The sequence below is a fragment of the Nicotiana tomentosiformis genome, chromosome 9, assembly GCF_000390325.3.
Source record: "Nicotiana tomentosiformis chromosome 9, ASM39032v3, whole genome shotgun sequence".
Classification (NCBI taxonomy): domain Eukaryota; kingdom Viridiplantae; phylum Streptophyta; class Magnoliopsida; order Solanales; family Solanaceae; genus Nicotiana; species Nicotiana tomentosiformis.
In genome coordinates, this window is record NC_090820.1 from 62,237,417 (window position 1) to 62,261,515 (window position 24,099).

The following is a 24,099-nucleotide window of genomic DNA, read 5'->3' on the forward strand; positions in this document are numbered from 1 at the left end:
TATGTATTTGAGTTGAAAAATATATTTGGAATCGATGAAATTAGCTTCCAAATTTTTTATACTCAACAAAGATGAAACATAAGAAGAAATTCGTTGTCATATATATATATATATATATATATATATTATACTATATTTGTATTTGACTAACATAGACAAATATAGAATAAAGTTACTATATACTATTGACATTTATTAGATTTTCACTTGGCTTAACCATAATGCCAATTATATATGGTAACTTTATTCCTTTAATATATATATATATATATATATATATATATATATATATATATATTAATAGAATACTCCCTCATGTCCATAATAAGTGACCAATTTGTTTTGGGCACATCCATTAAGAAAATACAATATTCTAGACAAAAATAGTTAGTGTGACTAAACTATCCTTAATTAAATGTTCCAGCATAGTTAATGTGAGGAGTAAAAGACTTTTTAGAGATACGTACATAAGGGTAATTTTGAAAAAACACATTGAATTTTTTCTTGATTATATAAATGGACACTTATTTTGGACCAAAATAAAAAAGCAAATTGATCACTTATTGTGGATCGGAGGGAGTAGTTGCCAACGATTGCTCAATATGACCTAACTAAACCAATAGTTATTAATAGACTCGAACGTGGTAATTGAGAAAAGTATTGCTCTTATTAAACCTACAAGGGGAACTACAAAAATAACAGTGTTTAGCGATGACCGTCTTCCGTCGCTAAACCACTATTTTCTGTCGCTACAGTAGTTTAGCGACGGATTAGCGACGGAATATATCTGTAGCAAAATTTAGCGATGGATATAACTGTCGCTATATTGGTTGTTTCTGTCGCTATTTTGATGACTTTTGTCACTACAATATATAACAAAATTCGTCGTTTGTTCTTAATAGCGACAAAATCATCTGTCGCTAGTCGTATTATAGTTAATTCTCCCTGCTTTTTGCAACAAAAATCTTTTGTCACCAATTCGTCACAATATTTAATTTTACGCGATAATTTTAGCTACGGAAAGTATTCGTCGCTAATTTATTTTTAATATATTGCTACTTTTTTAAAATGCTTTTTATTTATTATTTTAAACATACTATGTTCAAGCATATTACATAAAAGCTATTAAATACACTTCATAAAAAGTTACTGATATTAATATAAATTAACAATACATTCAACAAGATCCAAAATATATAGCATAATGCCTATAACGGTATCATTAAGTACAAAAAATCCACAAGGACCAACAATAAAGTCCAAACAAAAATAGGCTAACTATGCGAGGCTGGAGAGTTACGGTCATCATCAGAACCCAATGCATGAACCTCATCAATATTAGCAGCAGTAGAAGATGTAGGGACTGTAGGTACCACATCTAATGGGTGGTTGGTAAGATCAGTATTTGGCTGATGTGAGGGTAAGGAAACTAATTCCTGTACCCGCTCAACGATTACAAGAATTATATGATCTGTCAGTGCAGGAATTAATCACATCACTAACTCATCCAGATTCCCTGTCGGTGTTGATTGAGCATTTGGAGGTGTTGCTGATGATGTAGCATCAGATCCAAAAGAGTCATGAAGATTTGGCCCGTAGTAGCATTTTGCTTGAGATCCAAGACCATATACTCTTCTTTTCTTTTCTCCTCCCGCAACTTGATAATATGCTTTACACTCATCAATATCAGATTGAGTCTGTGTTTGTTGTTGTAATATCTCCTGATATTTTTCCTGTAGAAGAGTTAATAATTAGTGAAATAGAAAGACTAAAGAATATTGAGTATTCAATTTACAAAATAAAAAAATATATGAAAGTAAAGCCAATAAAACTATTTAAAAAGTTATCTTACATATACGATTCGGGATTTCTCAGCAATAAAAGATTTTCCATCATTACCATGTGTATGGACGTGCAAATGCAACTCACTTGGTGTTGGATCTCGACCCTTTTTAACAGCCTATACAAAAGTTATTTAATTAAGAAGATTGGCAACGAACATAGCGGAAGAAGCACTGTCATTACTGGAGGCATTACGTTATTGTTCTCAGCTTAGTTTTAATAGACTTTGGATAGAAACTGACTCATTCTTGATAAAAAGCATAACTAATGGAACATGGAATCCTCCTTGGAACCAAACAACTCCCGTGTGGTTTCATTCTGCAGTAACAAGTACCAATCTTTCACATGGTAATGTTACGCGGCGCCTTCCTGAAGTTCCTTGGAAGGGCGACGTAAGGCTAAGCAACCGATGTCAGTACGGTTGCTGTCCGCCAACTGAGATCCCCTCCGTACGCTAGACTAAATTGTCAGTGCCATACGGGAAAACCAATGTCATGAGCAATTGAAAAAGAGCAGAAAAGAGAATTGAGAATGAAAGAAAGCTTGATTGCATTGAATGAAAGCTATTACAGAAAACAAGACGGTGTCGGGGGGAGAGACACCAGTACAGAGAATTGTTTGCTTGCTTGAAAGTTTTGATTGCTTGGTCCCCCTTAATAATGCTTAAAAAAAAAAACCAAAGTTACATGACTAGACCTATGAAAGCTGGAAAATCACACTTAAAGAAAATACAGCAAAACTACTCTATATTTACAATGAAAAGGACTTAGTCTTCTACAAAGCAGCAACAAGTCCATTGGCAGCAACTTTGTCTTTAGCATCAGGGTCTGCGCGCGCGGCGCTGTTGGCTTCTGCCTGTGGCTGGGCACTGGCGATGGCTATCGGTGGGGCGACAGAGGCACTTGCGCGCTTGTCACTTGGAGCTGCCGAGACCACGGGGCCGACCGTGGCGACGGGCGTTGGGAGGCTGGCCAGGACGCCACGGGGCGCGTCCAAGGGGTCATGGGGCATGGTTGGAAAGCCGCCCATGACATTCTCCCCCACCTGAGTTGGCGACGTCCTCGGCGCCTTCCTTGCAAGGTAATCATCAATCAGGCTCTTGTAGGCTTTGAGGTTTGTTCCCCTCTCCCAAGTATTCTCCTCTGCATCACATCCCTGCCATTTTACCAAGAACTCCTGGTGATCTTTTCTTGAGGCGTGAATCACTCGATCATCAAGAATAGCTTCAGCACGCCTTTTCCCGGTTGAATTGGGGCCTCGAATACTTGGTATTGTGAGTTGGCTTCGTGAAGGATCCTCCATATCTTCCCGAAAAGGTTTCAGGAGACTGACATGGAAAACAGGATGGATTTTCCACCAAGCTGGGGTATCCACCCGGTATGCAACTTTCCCAATGCGCCTTTCAATGGACAAGGGTCCAATATATTTTTGCAATAGGCGAGGGTCATGGACCCCTGCAAACAAGTACCGCTTTGGGATTTTGACCATCACTTTGTCTCCCACCTAATATTCCACAAAGCGGCGATTCTGATGAGCATGCCTCTTCATCCGCTTTTGGGCTTTGACAAGATAGCTCCGCACTATCTCCAAATTTTGCTTCCATTCTTTAGAGAAGCTAGCAGCCCGAGGAGATTTTGACATGTTTGGTGCATTCACTGTGTGTGGGAGTAGCGGTTGCTGTCCGGTAACAATTTCAAAAGCGCTTTTGTTGGTACTTGAGCTCTTTTGTGAATTGAAACACAGTTGAGCAACATCCATAAGCTTCACCCAATTCTTCTGCGATCCGGTCACAAAGTGCCGGAGGTATTCCTCTAGCATGCCATTGAATCGCTCCGTCTGGCCATCAGATTGCGGATGAAAACTTGAGCTATGACTCAATTTTGACCCGAGGCACTTAAAGAGTTGGGTCCAAAAATTGCTAGTGAAGCGTGAGTCGCGATCACTAACAATGTCTTTAGGTAAGCCCCAATATTTGACGACATGAGAGAAGAATAGTCGAGCTGTATCTTCTGCTGATATATATTGTGGGGCTGCTATAAAGGTAGCATACTTGGAAAACCGATCCACCACAACCAAGATAGTTGTGAGATCTCCGACCTTGGGCAATCCGGTGATGAAGTCCAGGGAAACGCTTTCCCAAGGTCTTTTTGGTACAGCTAGTGGTTCCAAGAGCCCTGCCTGCGTCAAGCGGTCTGACTTATCTTTTTGGCATACTAGACAAGTCTTCACATACTGAGCGACGTCATCGACCATTTGAGGCCAATAATATGCACGGCGAAGTAATGCCATGGTGCGTTCCTCGCCGGGATGACCGGCCCACAAAGTATCGTGGCATTCTGCAAGAAGAGTCCGTCGCAGATCTCCTCCTTTAGGAACATAAAGTCGGTTCCCTTTCACCTTCAGGAACCCATCTTCGGTGTAGAACTGGCGAGTCTTGCCCTGTCCTACCAAATCAACCAAATACTGTGCAGCAGGATCCTTGATGAGTAGATCCTGTATCTGGTCTTTGATGGTGGTGGTTACTTCGCTTCCCTTTAGGGCGGCGAGTACACATATCGATGCTAGATCGGCCCTCCGACTGAGTGCATCAGCAACATGATTGGTCTTTCCACTTCGGTACTCCAGGTTGAAGTGAAATTCTGCTAGGAGTTCCTGCCACCTAGCCTGTCGTCCATTCAACTTTGGCTGGGTCATAAAATGGCTAACGGCTGTGTTGTCTGTCTTGACCACGAATGGGGTTCCCAGTAGATAATGCCTCCAAAGGCGTAAGCAATGAACGACAGCCAATAACTCTTTCTCATGGGCGGCATAGCGCCGCTCTGCATCCTTCAGTTTCCGGCTCTCGTACGCTACGGGATGCCCTTCTTGTAGCAATACTCCACCAAGTGCATAGTCGGAGGCATCCGTTTCCACTTCGAATGGCTTGGCCAAGTCAGGGAGGGCCAAGACTGGGCTACTAGACATAGCCATCTTCAATGCATCGAAGGCCTCTGCCCTCTTAGGGCCCCAATCCCACTGGGTGGCCTTCTTGAGAAGTTCTGTTAGCGGCACTGCAATGAGAGAGTAACCTTTCACAAATCGCCGATAGAAATTGCATAGGCCAAGGAATGACCTCAATGCATGTATATCCTTAGGAGGCGGCCATTCTGTAATGGCATGAATCTTCTGCTGGTCCATCTTGATCCTTCCTTCCTCGATGACATGTCCGAGGAAGTCAATTTGTTTCTGAGCAAAGGAGCACTTGGATAGCTTCGCATATAATTCGTGCTCCCGCAATCGGGCTAGGACCTTCCGCAAATGTTCCAGATGTTCTTCTAGAGTCTGGCTATATACCACAATATCATCCAAATAAACCACGACAAATTCATCAATGTATTCCCGAAAGACTTGGTTCATCAGGGTGCAAAATGTGGCTGGCGCGTTAGTCAGGCCAAAGGGCATCACCAGGAAGTCGTACGACCCATATCTTGTCACACAGGTCGTCTTGTGCTCATCGCCATCTGCAATCCGAACTTGCCAATAACCTGTCCTCAGGTCTATCTTGGTGAATACCGTCGCACCACCCAGTCTATCAAACAAGTCTGCCATTAGCGGAATAGGGTACTTGTTTTTCACGGTGATTTTGTTTAGAGCCCGGTAATCCACGCAGAGTCGTAAACTACCATCATGTTTCTTTTGGAATAGCACAGGGGACCCGTATGGGGACTTGGAGGGCACAATGATCCCTGTGTCTAGCATTTCCGTCAATTGTCTCCGAAGCTCGGTGAGTTCGGGTTGTGACATTCTGTATGGCGCCCGGGCAGGTGGCTTCGCACCCGGCACCAACTCAATCTCATGGTCCACAGTTCGCCTAGGCGGAAGACGCTTTGGCATGTCTTGTGGCATGATGTCTTCGAATTCCAGAAGTAACTCCTTCACGGGTGCAGGAATGGGACCCGAGGAGCGTTCTATTTCTTCCATGCAGAGGGTAGCCAGGAACGTGGGTTCATGTCTTTATATCCCTTTTTTCAACTGCAAGGCCGAGATGTTCTCGGCTGCCATCTTCATGGGAATGCACGGAATAATGCAGGGCTTGGCCCCATTTTCCCCCATCATCAGTAGCATGTCTGCATACGGTGCGGGCATGGTATTGGTCTGTCTCAGGAATTCCAACCCCACTATTAACTCAAAGTCATCTATGATCACTACACGCAGGTTGAACTTTCCTTCATACGGGCCAAGCTTCACTGGTACTTCTTTGGCTATTCCACCCACTGGTTGAGGTGGTGAGTTAATAGCCTTCACACGGCCTTTGCCCTTTCCTACAACTAATCCAAGACGCTCCACCTGAGTCGCGGCTAAGTAGTTGTGGGTGGCACCCGTGTCTATCATTGCCCGAATGGGCTTACCATTTACCTTCATGTCAACGAACATTAGGGTCCTCTCCTGATGAGGAGGAGTCCTCAAATTCGCCTTCTTATTTCCTTTCCTGGCAATTGGACAGGGGTCCTTTTTCTTGCGGATACCGGCACTGGTTCCCGCTAAGGGCTCAGAAATGGAGCCAACAATTGCATTGAATGCACCTACTGGCTCAGTCTGGTCCGCATCATCGTCGTCGTCATCCGTCCCATCTTCAAAAGATTGATGGGCGTTCATCTGTGCCTGTGGACAATCATTATTCAAATGTGGTCCGCCGCAATGACGACATCCTGAGGGGGGCTTCCTCCCCCGATCATTGTTGTTAGATGCAGCACTAGTACTGCCAGAAGAGGGAGCCTTGGATTTGGGTGCACTCCGGTCTCCTCCACTTCTGCTAGGGCCACCAGTGTTTGGTTGGCCCCCTTTGTATCCTCCTCGGACAGGCTATTGGGGCCTATCCTTCCGGGCTTCCACTTGGTAATCCCCAAGGCACTCTGCTGCTTGGATTGCCTTAGGCAACGTGTCTACCCTTTGTCTTTGCAACTCCATCCGGGCATAGGGCTTCAACCCTTCCATGAAGGTGAAGAGTTTGTCTTTGTCCCCCATGTCACGGATGTTCAGCATGAGCGCGGAGAACTCCCGCACGTAATCTCGCACTGATTTGGTCTGGCGGAGCTCCCGCAACTTTCTCCTAGCATTGTACTCAACATTTTCGGGGAAGAACTGTAGGCGTATGGCTGCCTTCAGTTCCGCCCATGTCTCGAGGGCATCTTCACCAGCCTTGATGGCTTCGTACTTCACTCGCCACTAGAGTTTGGCATCGCCCTGAAGACACATGGCAGCGGTTGCTACTTTCTTGGCTTCTTCTAGGCTTCCCACGGCATCGAAGTATTGCTCGATGTCGAAAATGAAGTTTTCCACTTCTTTGGCATTCCGAGCTCCACTGTATGGCTTTGGCTCAGGAATTTTCAGCTTTTGTGCCATGGGGGCGAGGTTCACACCACCCCCAAACTGGTTTCCGCCTCCTCGAAGTAGGCTTTGTAAAGCAGCATTGACAACATTGAGCTGGCCTGTCAAGTTGTCTATGGTTTGTTGCATGGCAGTCACCCTGTCTGCCTCTTGTTCCCTGTTGGCTAAATCCTCGGCACGCTCCTGCTGTAGGGCCTCAAATTTACCAAATATTTCAGCTGCCTCTGTGGCTGCTGTTTGTCGGTCTCCTTCAGAGTCGCGACTGATGTTTTCTATGTCAACTTCGGCCTGGATGAATCTGCGGTCCAGGTCGTCCAACCTTTGCACTAGGCTGGTCTTTAGATCGGCCACCGTTTCCACGATGGGCCGTAATGAGTCAATCGTTCCCTCAAGGGTCGCGATGCGATCCCCGTAATTCACCATGGTCAGAAATGGTGGTAATTGTAACGTAATCCCTCGTCCGATGTCGAGCCTAGGCTCTGATACCAACTGTTACGCGGCGCCTTCCTGAAGTTCCTTGGAAGGGCGACGTAAGGCTAAGCAACCGATGTCAGTACGGTTGCTGTCCGCCAACTGAGGTCCCCTCCGTACGCTAGACTAGATTGTCAGTGCCGTACGGGAAAACCAATGTCATGAGCAATTGAAAGAGAGCAGAAAAGAGAATTGAGAATGAAAGAAAGCTTGATTGCATTGAATGAAAGCTATTACAGAAAACAAGACGGTGTCGGGGGGGAGAGACACCAGTACAGAGAATTATTTGCTTGCTTGAAAGTTTTGATTGCTTGGTCCCCCTTAATAATGCTTAAAAAAAATAAACCAAAGTTACATGACTAGACCTATGAAAGCTGGAAAATCACACTTAAAGAAAATACAGCAAAACTACTCTATATTTACAATGAAAAGGACTTAGTCTTCTACAAAGCAGCAACAAGTCCATTGGCAGCAACTTTGTCTTTAGCATCAGGGTCTGCGCGCGCGGCATTGTCTGCGCGCGCGGCGCTGTTGGCTGGGCACTGGCGATGGCTATCGGTGGGGCGACAGAGGCATATGCGCGCTTGTCACTTGGAGCTGCCGAGACCACGGGGCCGACCGTGGCGACGGGCGTTGGGAGGCTGGCCAGGACGCCACGGGGCGCGTCCAAGGGGTCATGGGGCATGGTTGGAAAGCCGCCCATGACAGTATGGACGTGCAAATGCAACTCACTTGGTGTTGGATCTCGACCCTTTTTAACAGCCTATACAAAATTTATTTAATTAAGAAGATTGGCAACGAACATAGCGGAAGAAGCACTGTCATTACTGGAGGCATTACGTTATTGTTCTCAGCTTAGTTTTAATAGACTTTGGATAGAAACTGACTCATTCTTGATAAAAAGCATAACTAATGGAACATGGAATCCTCCTTGGAACCAAACAACTCCCGTGTTGTTTCATTCTGCAGTAACAAGTACCAATTTTTCTTCCACAGTGTCAATATCTAGTGCATAAAATTATCACTATTTAATGTTAATTAAAGCTGTCATAGTTCAATGAAACTAACTTCTCTGAATATAAAGGCGTTAAGATAGTTGAGCCTACGTATTAAGACAAACATAGGTAATAAGGAAAGCAACGAAAGTAAAAAAAAAAAAAAAAGTTCAGTAACAAAGAAGCTTTGCTTCATCAAACGTTTCTACCATAGTGGATGGCGAAACTATCTAATATGCTTCTACCACATGCTCTCAGGACCTTCATAACAATAGCTACAGGGAATGCCATGAGTAAGATATGTTCTGATTGAAGCGTCTTGACTTCAATTTCCCTTGTCAAATGTCTACAGCCAAAACTGAATAGCATATCTTCAACTGGAATTATTGCCTAAAATACAACAGCCTGTCTGTCTGCCTAGTTTAGGAATTACATTCTACCCTCCAACAAGACAAAAGAATTGACATGTACAATAAAGAACCTATGATCTCTTGAGTACAAATTTGGCTACCACGAAAGGTAGAAGTATATGATGAATAGATATTAGACACCAGAAGGATTAATATAAAAGTGTCATATGGCTGCAGAAAACCATGTCCTGCTCATTGGAATGCCGATTATTTGGCTGAATGTTACTGAAGTGCCATTTTACTACTTCATAGATGGAAAACCAAATAAGCTAAGTCAATGAAAAAAGAGTACAACAAAAGGGCAGTCTCCAGAATAACCTAGGAATGTAATTCAGTTCAATTCTCAATCTGGTTGAAGAGCAGAAGCTTCACATTTTATTACTCAATCTCTTACTGGGCTAACTTTTAAGTATTACTAACTGGACTCAAACTGACTAGACAACTGAATTATCTCCACCAATATGTCACCGTAGTGAACCTCTTATGCTACCCCACATACATCACCATACTTCTATAATAGTTTAGTTCAACACCATAGAAGAAATAGGCTGCCAGACTCTAAGAGACACTATGAAAAACTGGACACTATACATTGTGGTCGTGGTATAGCAAATTCTCAGTCGGCAAGGTATACACAGGCAGGCTTGGTATAGCAAATTCCAGTGTCCATATAGCAAAGCCTGGATGCTTATGATACTTTAACCAATGCTTTCCAATAGCATACATACCCAAATATCTTATGGGCAAACCGATTCAATATATTTTACAGACTAAATATCTTACAGACTAGATATTTTACATACTAAATACATACCCAAATATCTTACAGACTAAAAAGCAGCAAGTTCAAAACTAATTCACCAGGCAACAAGGTCAATATATTTTTACACACTCACTTTACAAGGTCAATATTCAAACTCAAATCAGCTAACTTCAATCAATTTCACAACAGCTATCAACAAGGAATAAGCTTGGACACTCAAAACAGTGTAAGAACTGAATCATATATTTCATATACACTTACAAGTCTCTTGCGATACTCCCCAATACTAATAGAGCCACCTGTGTGAGTCCCAGTGGCAACTCCGCTCCCAGCACAATGATTTTTAGCATTTATTTCTGACTTTTCAACACACTTAGGATATTTTCAAAGTCTCAACCAACTTTCCCACACATCCTTTGGAATAGAGTCCCGTTGCACCCCATTTGATTTTAGTTTGCTAACAAAATCACTGTATCTTTTTGCTGCCCTATGCTCCCATTGAACCCACACCGCACTATCAATTGAAGAATCCCAGTAGAATGTCTTCTGAAATAATTTTATAAGGTAATAACATTAATAAGTTACATATAAAAGTTAATATACTTTCTAAATCCAATTGTGATGGATTATACCTTGAATTCTCCAAAATAAAAAAATTTATCTCATCTGAGATGCTTTTCCAGTTGACTCCATTAAGATCATGTTCATGCTTGAAACACTTAGTTATACACTCAGAGCATTCATATGAAGGCTATAACCTGAACAAATTAGAAGACATTATTTAAAGGCATATATTAATAAAAATATACCAAAATTAATAGTACAAGTATGGACTAACCCTGTATGAGAAATAGTAAGAAGTGTCCGCGGCCCGCGGGTACTGCTACACTCAGTTTCGCCTATTATGTTGCTCTGAGAAGATGTACCCTCGCCTATTGTGTTGCTTTGATTAGGGGTATTTGGAGATGATTCCAAATTAATAGTTGGGGTACTACCATGGCCTGATGTTTGAATAGGTAGCGTACTACTAGGACCTAATTTTTGAACTTGATTGATGTGACCTGGTCCACCTGAGGAACTCGTACCACCTTATTGAGGACTAATTGTGGGAATGGGAACAGTAGGCATATTTTCACGAGTAGCAACATTACCCCTAACTGAAGATTTACCTACACGACCTGCGCTACCGCGACTTCTACCTCGAGGCATATCTACAAAATAAATAAATAAAAGAAGGATATGAAACAATGCATATCTAAATAACATATGTCATATGAAGCTTCAAATAAAATGTTTTGCTAAAGACAATATCAGAAAAACACTATTAAATTGATACAAAGAGACATAATACAATATAAAACAAACCTGCACTATCCAATGCTTGAACTACTCATTGAATTGTTGAATTTGATAATTTCTTTAGACCAAAATACAACGATCTTGGATCTAATTAATTCTGAATTTAGATAAATTAATCATTTAACACTATTAAGTTCATAGTAAACATTATTCTACTGCTACAAAAAAAGAGTCAGACTAATGTAAAAAGAGGCACAACACAACGTAAGCTAGAAGAGTACTATACCATTTAGATTACTATAAACGTGGTATTCGATATGATTCTCTATAGATTATACTACAAAATAGATACATGACTTATAACATACCACACAGATTACTAGAAAAACAAAACTCAATAAAAATATAGTAGTGCATTTTTATCAACACACTAGTCATCATTTGTTTCTTCTTCAAATTCTTCCTCATCATCCTCCTCATTTTCATCCTCGGTTTCATACTCGTCTTCTGAAGATTCTTCTTCGAACTCTTGATACTCTATCAATAATCCATCATCAATGGGTTCAACCATTTCAATTACATCCCCATTTGGATCATGTAAGATTATATTCTCATTAGTGATGAAATTCATATCTATCAAATGGACTTCAACTTCTTCAACTTGGAATGGAAAATTCGGTTCTGGAATTGATGTTATTGCCTCATCAAGAAGTTCAATAACATCCGGAAGTTTAACTTTCAAAACAGCTACCCAATCATCATTGTCCTTTTTCGTGCTAGGATAAGGCACATAACACACTTGAGTTGCTTGCATCGCAAGAATAAAAGGTTCGTACTTTCTAAAACGACGGCGATGGTTCACATCGACTAATTTGTATTTATTATGCTCCTTGACACCAACATTCACAGTTGGATCAAACCATTCACACTTGAATAACACAGTTTGCTTTAAAGGTTCTTCGCGGTATTCCACTTGTATAATCTCTTGTATCCGTCCATAATAGTCACCAATATTTGGATCCGAGATACAAACTCCACTATTAATTGTTGATCTTGCACTACCATGGTATTCCGTGTGAAATTTGTATCCATTAATAAAATACACAGGATAACATTTTGCACTTATTAATGGTCCATGAGCAAGACTACGCAAGAATTGGTTCTCAATGTGGTTGCATCGAACCTATTTCAAAAAATATATAAGACTTAGTTAAATATAACAAGCCAATTCAAGTAAATAATTGCTTAAAAGATAATGATTTTTATAGTCTTACATATTCCTTGAACCATATAGCAAAACACGTTTCGAGACTCATTTATTTGATCCTGAGATAGATTGGTCAATTCTTCTTACAACCGTTGTATGTACATACTTCATTGCAACAAAATAAGTTAAATACAAACTCAAAATATATGGATATATTTATTATTATTAAATAATGATACCTTACAAACGGCTCAACCTCTACACAATTTAGTAGAATATAAGTTTGGGCTGCCTTGATTTCTTCGAGGGACAAACTTCTATTTTTTCCTTCTCCCCATAGTCGGCCTGGATGGGTGAATATTGATAAATTTCCTTCAAGATCTTCCATAACACCACCATCATCATTACGGGCCACATTATGATTACGTGTCATGACATAAGGTTCAAAATAATGAGAAAATAATTGTGTTGATTCCATCATCAAGTATGCTTCACAAATTGAACCCTCGACACTAGCGTTATTCCCTATCATTTTTTTATGAGTTCGAAGGTACTTATACAAGTAAATGGATAGACAATTAAATTCATAAAGTCATGTGTAGAATACTTGTCATAATAAGAGCATAAAAAGTTCATAACCTCTCAAAAAGATACATCCATCTATATTGTACAGGTCGAGCAATCCTTGCTTCATATGGCAGGTGTACACGCACATGTTCCATTGAGTTAAAGAATCCATGAGGAAATATACGCTCTAACTTACACAAGATCTATGGGATGTCTGCCTCTAATCTCTCCATGTCCACCACTCGAAGAACAGTCGAGGTGAGATCCTTAAAATATAAGCTCAATTCCGTAAGTGCTTGCCACACGTTACTAGGAAGTAGCTCACGAAAGGCAATAGGCATTAGTCGTTGCATGAACACATGGCAATCATGACTTTTCATACCAAATAATTTATACTTGTCTGTGTCTAGGCATCGACTCAAATTCGAAACATACCCATTTGGAAACTTCACATTTCCAACCAATTGAACAAGATAATTTTTTAATTCTTCTCTATTGTATATGCAGCTTTGGGATAGCTTCCATCAATAGGATTCTTTGCCAATTGCGGTCGATGACAATAGTTTACCATATCTTCACGTGCCTTTGGATTGTCTTTTGTTTTGCCATCAACATTAAGAACTGTGTTAAATACATTATCAAAGACATTCTTCTCAATATGCATGACATCGAGATTATGTCGGATCATGTTAGAGCTCCAATAAGGCAAATCCCAAAAGATGCTTGTCGTTTTCCATCCACAAGACCTAGAAATTCTCTCATTATCTTCTTGTGCATCTAGCTCAGTTACTTTCCTCAGTCCCAACTCACAAATTTGGTTCAAGATTTCCTCTCTTGTTCTAAGGGGTGGTTGTAGCCTTCTTACAGTCTGACCTTTACGAAAGTTTTTACGATCTCTCTTAAACGGATGATTTTGGTCAAGAAACATTCTATGACTGTCAAACCAAGTTGTTTTCCCATCATGACGTAATCTAAAGGATTGTGATTCCTCCATACAATAAGGACATGCTAGGTTACCGGCAGTACTCCATCCAGATAACATAGAATATGCTGTAAAGTCATTAATTGTCCACATCAAAGCGGCCCTTAATTGAAAATTTTATTTTTTTGATATATCAAATGCTTCTACACCCGTCTCCCACAACAAGGTCAATTCATTTATAAAGGTTATAGATAAACATCAATTTTTTGTTTAGGGTTGTTTGGCCCCGGAACAATGACAGTTAAGAACATGTACGATTCTTTCATACACATCCCTGGAGGCAAATTGTATGGAGTGACAATCACTGGCCATGAAGAGTATTTCCTTCCTGAATGACCAAAGAGCTAAAAACCATCAGTACATAATCCTCACATTTCTTGGTTCAGCAGCAAAAAAGGGATGAGTTTCGTTGAAGTTCTTCCAAGCCTTAGAGTCTGATGGATGACGCATTACACCCTCCTCTTGTATGTGCTCATGATGCCATCTCATATCAGCGGTTGTAGCATTAGATGCATATAATCTCCGCAATCTAGGAATCAAAGGAAAATAATACATTTTTTTGTAAGGGATTAATTTCCTCTTACGAGAACCGACACGACGTTTGTACCTCTGGTGACCACAAAACTTGCAAGATGTGAGGTCCTCATCCTCACCCCAATACAACATACATCCAGAATTACAACAATCAATCTTTTCAACTGGCAAACCCAAGCTACGCACTAGCTTCTTGGTCTCATAATAGTTATCAAGCACTGTGTTATCTTCTGGTAAAGCCTTTTTCAACAATTGCATCATTTGGTTATAACCTCTTTGTGATAAAGTATTCTCCATTTTAATATTTAGCATCCTGAAAACTACTGTGAGTTGAGAGAGGGAAGAACCAGGGTATAATTTTACATCAGCAGCCTGTAGCAAATCATAAAACCTTTGGCACTCAAGATTTGGCTCCTCCTCCATTGAAGGATTAGGCTTCTCCTCCATTGAAGGATTAGGCTTCGCCGCCATTGAAGGTTTATAAGAATAAGACGACTCAGGTTCAGTATTATTATAAGACTGCCAGCTCAAACCATGGCCAAAATTGGGTCCAGCTGCATTCAAGACCATTTGTCGATATGGATACTCATATCCCGATTCAGGTTGAGCGCCACCATGCAAATCACCACTAGAAGACATCTCACCGGTCACATTTTTTTCTCCTTGATACTTCTAAAGAAAATAGTTCTCAACAAATCCATACTGATGAAGGTGCAATTTAACAGTTTCAACATCCATGTATTTAATGTTGTGACATTTTTTACATGGACATCTAACATTGTCACCACTTATGCGATTGCGCTGAGAACAAGCAAACTGGAGAAACTTGTTCACGTCGGTTATGAAACTTGAATTAATACCCCCTTGGCCATCCAACCTTTTGTACATCCAATCACGCTCTAGATTGTCCATGTTCCTATTTAATATTAAAATAAACAAGACCTTAGAGTTCTTTATTTAATAAGACATCAGAATACTTTCTAAAATGAATAACAAGTTGACATCATAATAAGTTGAGAATTACTAACACCCCAATCTTGGAATGAAAACAAATCTTGGAATACTCAGTTCCTTTCTTTGACCAAAATAAGAACCTTAAATAGACAAATGAAATGATATATATTGAGTATTACATAAGTCAAAAATGATTAGATAACGTAACTAACTGGAGAAAAGAGGGGGGACGTAACTAACGAGAGAAGCGACTATATGCAATTAAGTAAACAATGTGTGTATTTACGACTAACATTCCATGTGATCTATATGCGTTGTTGGCTAAATTAGTCTGCTTTCTCTGTTGGCAATGGAAAAATCGTGAGATTTCTGTTGTGAAGTTGTATAATGCATAAAATTGTTCTATTTCAATAATTAACTATTGGCCAAACTTCATCAAGTTGTACAAGAAGGCATAGAATTTACTATCTGATATTACTATAGGTAACTAATAGCCTGGTAAATTTCTATATAACATTATGTTTCCAATTTCCACGTCCTAAATTTCAGAGTGTTAGTTGTGGCATCAACATCCATATGGCCACCTCTCCTCTACACTCTAGCAAACTTCAATGATATTAGACCAGGGATGACAAGTGTACATATATTATGTCCTAGAGATTAGCTTAGTGGAACATAAGATGTATACACACCCAGAGATCCAGACATTCATATGTACTCACATAGAAGAAAATCAGATCCAAGTAATAGGGATTAAAGAGTAAAATCCAAGTTATTGTGCAATTAAGGTAGACAGAAAACCTGCTTAGTATTCCACGTGAACAATGATTGTAAATCTGCTGATATGTTCAAGGTCAAACTAATCTGCATGGAAGAAAAAGTATACATGATATAGTCAAACTTCTTTGAAAAATTAAGAAGTTCATAGAACCACTTAATCAACGATGTTAACTAGGAAGCTTAACATAGCTAACAATTTCATGTAGATCAACAAGATAAAGAAAATGAATTGATACCTTAGGATACATACAATTTTTCATTAAACCTTATGATACACACAATACCGTATGCTAGCCTGTTTATCCAAAAAAAATACATGCTCCAATAATTGTTACGAAAAAAGTACCCTCCACTTTCAAGGCTCCTTACCCTAAAAAAGGGGTGCTGCCCATCTCATCAAGATTCACTAAAATAAAAATGGAGTTGCAATATATATAACAGCTTTTGTACTTTTAATATGATCCTTTTTTCCATATATGTAAGCAGATAAAGTGTAAAAAAATCTGGATGAACATAATGGAAAAATACTAAATTTTCTTAAACTTAGTTCCTGTTTTTCATAAACTGTGTCTCTTATCTTCTTAAGATGTCCTGAAATCTCTATGTGACATCAGATATACTTTGACACTGTAAATTGCTGCTTTGGATCAATACATTAAGTTCAAACCAGCTATGTTATTTACAAATAAGCCACCAAACTCTAATTATCAACTAAAAATAATATTTATATGTCCAGCGATGGAAGGAAAGCTAAAGGCTTTTACATGTTAATTTTACTACTAATTAAGAAGATACTATGGGTCGATCAAATACATAGAAGCACACCCCAGAACTAACGGTTCGTCTTTGTGAGTTTACCTAAACACTTCTTCCCCGTTTAACTTCCTCAATCCATACGAGCTCATGAGACTATTCGCTAGATTCACCTTGCAAGCTAAGTCATTTTAGTTGGATTATATTCAGACTTCCACCAACCCCAAAATATAGTCCCTCCCCACTAACTGTATCTGAAGAATATGTATTCACCTTTCCTTTCTCCATTTCTAGAGCTCAAACGTCGTCTACCATAAAGTAGTAGCAGACACTTGTTAGATTAAATTATGCATAGTTGCAAAAGTTGTTAAAAGTTGAAAAGCAGAGCCAAATCAAGAACAAAAGACATCTTTTAAAACGACTAATCACTACAATTGACAAACAAACTAAGACTGATGACGAATAAAAAGGTTCAAACTTTAAAACAGGAAAAGGCCAAATTATCTGAGGTAAAAATAGAAAAATGGCCGGAACAAAGAATTGGAAATCAACAAGTATAACAGAGCATCTCCCAGAAAACTTTACAACTCGTGGTCTTAAAAGTTCTAAAACAGAATTGGAAATAGAGTTTCTAAATATTAAAAATTCTTTTTTTTCAACAGAAAAACTAGAAATAGCCAGAAAAACAGGACCAAATCATCTTAATTGAAAGCTTCTTGTTGTGGCTTTCTCCAGCACCACTTGAACTAATTTCAAAGATAACCTTATAAAATGTTCTACTACAGAAAATTGAACCTCTCACTACAGATGCACTTCTCCATCATATCATTTATTCTCTTTACATTCTGTTTTTTTCTGACTTCAATTTTAGAAAAGTTGAATAATGATTGTCGCCCAGATCTACAAGACAAGAATGAAATCACAAAGAAGCTTACTCTTTCGCCTAAGAATCTTGCGGAGCAGCAACATACGACTTCGAATTTCAGAGTTATGCAACAAAAATCTTACAATTTCAAAAGTTAACTTCTATTTTTCAGACATTAACCCTAGATCCATGCCCAATTTTTTGTATTTGAAGGAAAAATCTCACATTGTTGAAGAGGAGTGAAGGAGTCTGATAGAGAGGAGAGAAAGTGGGTGTGTTGCCTTAATTTTTGCAATGCCTTTTAACTAAGGTAATTTTATCTTTAGGACGAAAATTTTAGCGACGGACCGAATTTTCGTCCCTAAAAATAACTAATGAAATTTTATTTTTAAAAAACTAGCGACGGCAAATTTTGTCGCAATCAACTTTGGAATGTCTTGATAAGTAAAATGAATGCAGCGACGGATGTTTTAACGTTAAATCCGTCGCTAGGGTTTAATAATTTTTGTCGTCCCATTTTCGTCGCTAATTTTGTAGGTAAAATAAAGGCGCTAATTTTTAGCGCCAATTTTAGCGACGAATTTAAGTTTTTGTCGCTATTCCGTTGCTATATTTGATACGAATTCTTTTTGTAGCTTATTTGACGACAAACTACAAAATTTATCGCTAATCCGTCGTTATGTAGCTACGGAGTATCACTTGTCGCTAAATTTTATCGCTAAATGTTATTTTTTTTTTGTAGTGGGGGTTGATACTAAACAACAACAACTCAGTACAATCCACTAGTGGGGTTTGGGGAGGGTAGTGTGTATGCAGACCTTACCCCGACCCTAGGGTAGAGAGACTGTTTCCGATAGACCCTCGGTTCCCTTCCTTCAGGAACTCCCCACCTTGCTATTGGGGTGACTCGAACTCACAACCTCTTGGTTGGAAGTGGAGGGGTTGATACTAAACAAAAGGTTAAAAATACAATTATAAATAATACAACTACATTTGATAAATGATAGAGTTTATTACAAGCATGACAGAGCAACAAGAGCAATAATAATATAAATTAAATAAAGTTCTGCAATAGCAGCACAAACAAATACAAGAATAACAATAAACTAATTCTTTTAAAAAATTATTCTGAATTCGATAATAACTCTTTGCATATATGTTTTTTGTCTCCACTTTCATGCAAATGGAATATTTATGTTTTCCTTTCATCCCAGTCCGAGAAGATCCTAAAACACCTAGCGAGCGCTTTTTCTTTCTTCCCTTTTTGGTCTCGCTGTCGGGTGAAAGTACTTCTGTTGACTTAATTAATCCAGACACCCGTTCTTCCGAAGGAATTTGATAAATGACTCCATCATATGGTCTGTCTACATTTTTGGACCATACGAGTTTATTTCTGTTTACCCGAAAAACGAATAGAGTTGAATTTGTACGTAGTTCTAAAGATATGTGGTGTAGCTTAATACAAATCGTAAGGATAAATAGAAATATCAAGTATAGATTGCAAAAGATGTAAAATAGACAAAGTTATAAAGAAGATGAATTTTAGGACTAAGCAAGTGGAATCAAATTAAGATGCTTGAAAGAACAACTCTTCACTATAAGAGAATATGGTGCTTGAATTACAATGTTAACAAAAACTTGGCTCTACAGAAATGATAACCATGACCTTTATAGCAGAGGGATCTTACTTTAGATATAAAAAAATATGTAGTGGGAGACCCATGATAAATCAGCTTTCCCATAATTCCTGACAAGATTCTCTCCTCTAGTGGGATTGTAACGGCTCTTGTCTATGAGCTCGATATTGACTCGAGTTTTTCGGTCTTGACTCGAGCTCTCGATCATGGCTTGAGCTCGATTCTGACTCGGACCCTTGAATTGATTCGGGGTCAATGTTGGTCGGTCTCTGGATCATAAGCTCGACACTTTTACTTTGCATCATAGTTCGATTTGGATTCGAGCTTGATAATAATATCGAGCTCGACATTGATCTGCCCCGCGGACTCGAAGCTTGTTTGTACTATCTTTGGAACCCTTCTCGAAGTCTTACTTCGATCGATTATGTTTTGAACTCGATCAATCATACGAAGGCCGAAATCTATTTCGACCGTATACAGATAGTCCCCTCGTTTCTCAGGAAGAATATGGTGAGAAACGATATGATTTTTCAACGGCTCGATCGGATAATAAGGTGACATTTACATTGGGCTCGACCATGACGCATGTGACAGTTGTTCTGTCGATTTAGTCTTTCAAGGTATTTAATGCATGTCAGACGGTGGTCGGCCACCGCTGATACTGAACCGTCATTGCTTAAACCTATAAATAACCCTGCCTTTAATCATTTATCACTTTTACATCTTCAACCTTCCAAATTTCCCAATTTCTTTTTTGTATTCTCTGAGTTTATATGCAAATCTGTGATTCCTCTTTGCAAAATTCTTCTTCCAAATTACCAAATCTGTGTCACCTTCTTTAAATCCAAAATGGTGAAGACATCCAAAACCGCCCCCCCAAAAAAAAAAGCTTCTTCTTCCCAAACCGCCGCCGATAAAACACCGGTGGATCCTCATCCTGAGGAGTGCGTTCCGGCGGCGTGTGTTCTTTTCTCCGATTTCAAACTTGATAAAGGTTCACCAATTCCTGGCCGATGTGAGCCCGTATTGAGATATATTTGTTCGATAACCCGGGAGCACATCGAGCGGATAAAAAGAGATTCTAACTGGGAGAACAAAGAGGTGGTAGTGTCGTCTCCTGAAGAGGATATTACTACTCACGTGAGAGGGGTTTTAAGCGTGTATACTTACCCTTTCACGTTAGGCCCCCTCGACCCTGTTATCATAGATTTTTGTCGTAAATACTTAATAACCCTAGGTCAAATACATCCTTCCTTTTGGCGGATCATTATTTTGATTCGCTATTTTGGGAGTAAAATCAAGGGGATGCCTTTCACCCTCGATCATCTTGTCCGGTTATACCGTCCTCGCCTTTTTCGATGAGGGTTAATAAAACTCTAATGTCGAGATACCAAGGCTTTGTTCTCGAGTATAGACAAGGATAATGATCGAGGCTGGATGGGCCGGTTCGTTCGAGTGAGGACTTCGGACCTGATCCCGACCGAAAAGATACCTTTTTTCGAGGAGTGGAACATGAAGCGTAAGTGTAATTCTGTTGTTATCTCCTATTATTTTGTTCTTTCATTTCTTTTCTCACCAATATTCCCCTTTTGTGATGCAGCGATTCCCTGGATGCCCGGCGCAGTGCCCAATCTCAAGAACTGAGTACGTGATCTAGTTTCGACCTCCTCATATGCTGAGCGCTCATGGCGCGACTTGTCAAAGGGCCGATGGGAGGCCAAAAATCACAGTGAGCACCTCTCTTGTATATTTTGGTAATTCGAATAAGATGCGTTTCACATACTTCAATAATTTACATGATATACCACATAACTCATGTACTCATAGTAATACCTTCTAACCACAATAGCTACTCATTACTAAACCTGGTACTGGCAACATACCTCATCTCAAATAAAAACCTTATTTTGAACCTTCGTACACTGCCAAGAATGAAAGAAACAGGTAGAAAGTCATAACCATTCATCAGATAAACAAGTCGTGGAGCTGTCTCGCTCGCCAAGAACTATAGCCAAATTTTGAGCTGACAAATGACGTTATTCTTCCAAACATAAAAAGCATCCTGGTTCACTAAGCTCCCGCTATGTGGGGGGTCCGGGGAAGGGCCAAACTACAAAGGTCTATTGTATGCAGCCTTACCCTACATTTCTGTAAGAGGCTATTTCCACGGCTCGAACCCATGACCTCCTGGTCACATGGCAGTAATTTTACCAGTTACGCCAAGGCTCAACTTCTTCATTACATACCTTAATCAAATTCGATAGCACCCATTCCAGGTCAAATAGCCTCATCTCACCTAGAACAAGCTTCTCAACTGATACATCACACCAGCACTACCTCGAGCCACATACCATGCAATCTGTGCACTAAACAAGCAACAACCCGAATGTACCCAATGATGGAAAGTGAATCGATTGAGAGAACCATCCCACAAGCTCAACAGATACCACCACAAAGCGCAATGCTATGAACTCATCACACAAATGAGAAAACAAACTCACAAAATAAGCACAAAGGATCATATCCCAACATAACTCTGATGCAATGCATGACCCAATCCAAACACTGGTCCTCATGGAATACCTCGAGTCATGGTGCTCATAATCAACAAATATGCATATCAACAACAAGCACACGGAGTGAATGACCATAACCATAACCATAAAGAAACGGATAGCAAAACATACCACAAACAAGAAGACCATAACTAAGGTGCAATCGACCATTCAACACCCCAAGAGCCATCTCACTCGAATTCCACAACAAGGCCCAAAATGAACCGCATTATGTGAGTAAATAGTCAATAGTCTCACAACCTATTGTAGCATAGGAGAGTAACACATGGAACATATCATAATATGAATAAGATCAACTCTATCGGATGACACACCCCTCAACACTAGTTGTGCTGAGTAAACAAATCTGAGCCGATGTAGAATACACATTCTCATTAGGCCTATCAGTGGCCTCCAAATCAATTATGATCCTCCCGAAATAGGTAGATAACCTCCGAGAAGTCCACAATAACCTATCCATAACACATACAATCAGTTGTCAACCTCTTAACATACCTCCATCGTCCGCAAAAGGAACAACCTGCCTCTAAGAACCCTCATAGTCTTCAAATACCTAGAATACAAGAATTTCCATGTCCGATCCCAACTCCTGCACTCAAATGACTGACACATCCCTCATACACAATTATCTCACGAGAAATACTTCTATAATTTGTCTGTGCCATATAGTAAAATCTAAACATCAGCAGTCGATCAACCAGGCAATTACCCTAATACTAGTCAAACATCCGCAAGTCAAAACATAGTGCGCCTTGTAAAATACACACCCTTATTAGGTGATACTAGATAGTGTCAGCATTCTTCTAAGCATTTGAAATCGTCCATGCTATCTAGAACTCATGACCTTCCCTTCAAAAATGGCAGCCTCGTACATGTAAACATCAATCCTACACACCGCACTGTATTTATCATGCCATCATATGAAAACACGAGAATCCCATAATCAACCTTGAATCACAAGAAGGATACACATTCCATTATCTAGAAACCTTCCACTTGACCCCCATCCAAGAGAAAATCACAAGCCCAAGAGTATTGCCACAAAACATATGTAGAGTCTCACCACCAAAGGAACATATCACTTCTATTACTATGCCGATCCAAACCACTACCAAGCTAACCTATTTCTTCCCGCCCCTCTCAACATGCCTTCAAGTTAACACTTCTCCTTTCCAATACACTAATCCTTAACCCAATCTCACCAAAATAGATCTTAGTATAAAACCACATCCTCTTAAGACCCATTAGCCATTATATCCCATCTTAAGCACCCAATAGTACAACAACCAGACTGCCCATTCTGAAGAGGCCTTCTGTGAATTTGAGGTTGTTTCTTTAACCTCTTTGATACTAAAATGTAGAATCACTAATGATACATAAATACCACAAGTCTTAGCACTATCTAATGCAATCTCAGATCTTAGCCATATACAATTTTGGGAAACCTTCAAATACCACTTATGAATCTTGAACTCATTAGAAACCTCTCGAGAGTTATCCACTTTGCTCTAATTTCCAATGCACCGCCAAAACGAGCCAAAGGACTTGTGCCCCACTACCACGCAAACACCAAAATAATTAACCCCCACCTTTAAGCAACCAAGAGAATCCATTCTCCTTGCACAATACGTCCACAAAAGATAACAAACTGGGATCACTCCAAGATTTCCATATATCCATAAAGTGTAATACATCATGCATCTAGAAATTTCCTTACTCGAGTCATCCATGAAATCAAGCTCTTCAAGTTATACCCGATCTACAAGTATGCCTCAGACCAAAACTAATATTACACATGACCATGTAATCTGATCGTCGATAGTAGACTCCCCCACTTGGCTCGAAGCCATAGAACATAACATCCGATAACCCACAATACCTTTACTCGATAACTGTCATAATCCCGCACTGTAATTCGACTAAATCCTTCATAAGCTCATGTAGCACCAGCTATAGAATACCTCAAATCATCTGCTAAGCGCATATCTATCCTCGCGACAGTTGTGCGAACTTCCTCAAGCGATCCGAACTCAAATTGTAGCATGTACGCATCCCACTGGTAGGAAGAAAACTCTTCACAGAAACATCACAAGGATC

The 24,099-nt window shown here is 39.8% G+C and overlaps 1 protein-coding gene, 1 long non-coding RNA gene and 1 pseudogene across 2 annotated transcripts; all 3 read right to left on the reverse strand.

Annotated features, from left to right (window-relative positions):
* Nucleotides 1–1,132: 1,132 nt before the first annotated feature.
* Nucleotides 1,133–11,564, reverse strand: LOC104102197 (uncharacterized; annotated as a pseudogene).
* On the reverse strand, nucleotides 9,823–10,103 carry LOC138899381 (uncharacterized). Its single transcript, XR_011410864.1, has 2 exons — nucleotides 9,896–10,103; nucleotides 9,823–9,863 (listed from the first exon to the last, which is right to left on the reverse strand). It is a non-coding gene; the product is annotated as an uncharacterized lncRNA (long non-coding RNA).
* LOC138891408 (uncharacterized) lies at nucleotides 11,413–22,171 on the reverse strand. The gene is made up of 4 exons (XM_070184983.1): nucleotides 22,114–22,171; nucleotides 18,015–18,070; nucleotides 16,193–16,255; nucleotides 11,413–12,330 (listed from the first exon to the last, which is right to left on the reverse strand). The coding sequence occupies exons 1-4, from the start codon at nucleotides 22,169–22,171 to the stop codon at nucleotides 11,578–11,580; spliced, it is 930 nt and encodes a 309-aa protein (XP_070041084.1). The 3' UTR covers nucleotides 11,413–11,577.
* Nucleotides 22,172–24,099: the final 1,928 nt, after the last annotated feature.

What these genes read in the sequence shown, in the direction of transcription:
- LOC138891408 (XM_070184983.1), bottom strand. Translation starts at nt 22,171, where the DNA reads ATGGCTCTTGGGGTGTTGAATGGTCGATTGCACCTTAGTTATGGTCTT. An exon ending in TTATGGTCTTCTTGTTTGTG is followed by an intron (nt 18,071 to 22,113) that starts GTATGTTTTGCT and finishes GCAAAAATTAAG; the next exon opens with GCAACACACCCACTTTCTCT. An exon ending in TCACGTGGAATACTAAGCAG is followed by an intron (nt 12,331 to 16,192) that starts GTTTTCTGTCTA and finishes TTTTTGAAATAG; the next exon opens with GTTCGATGCAACCACATTGA.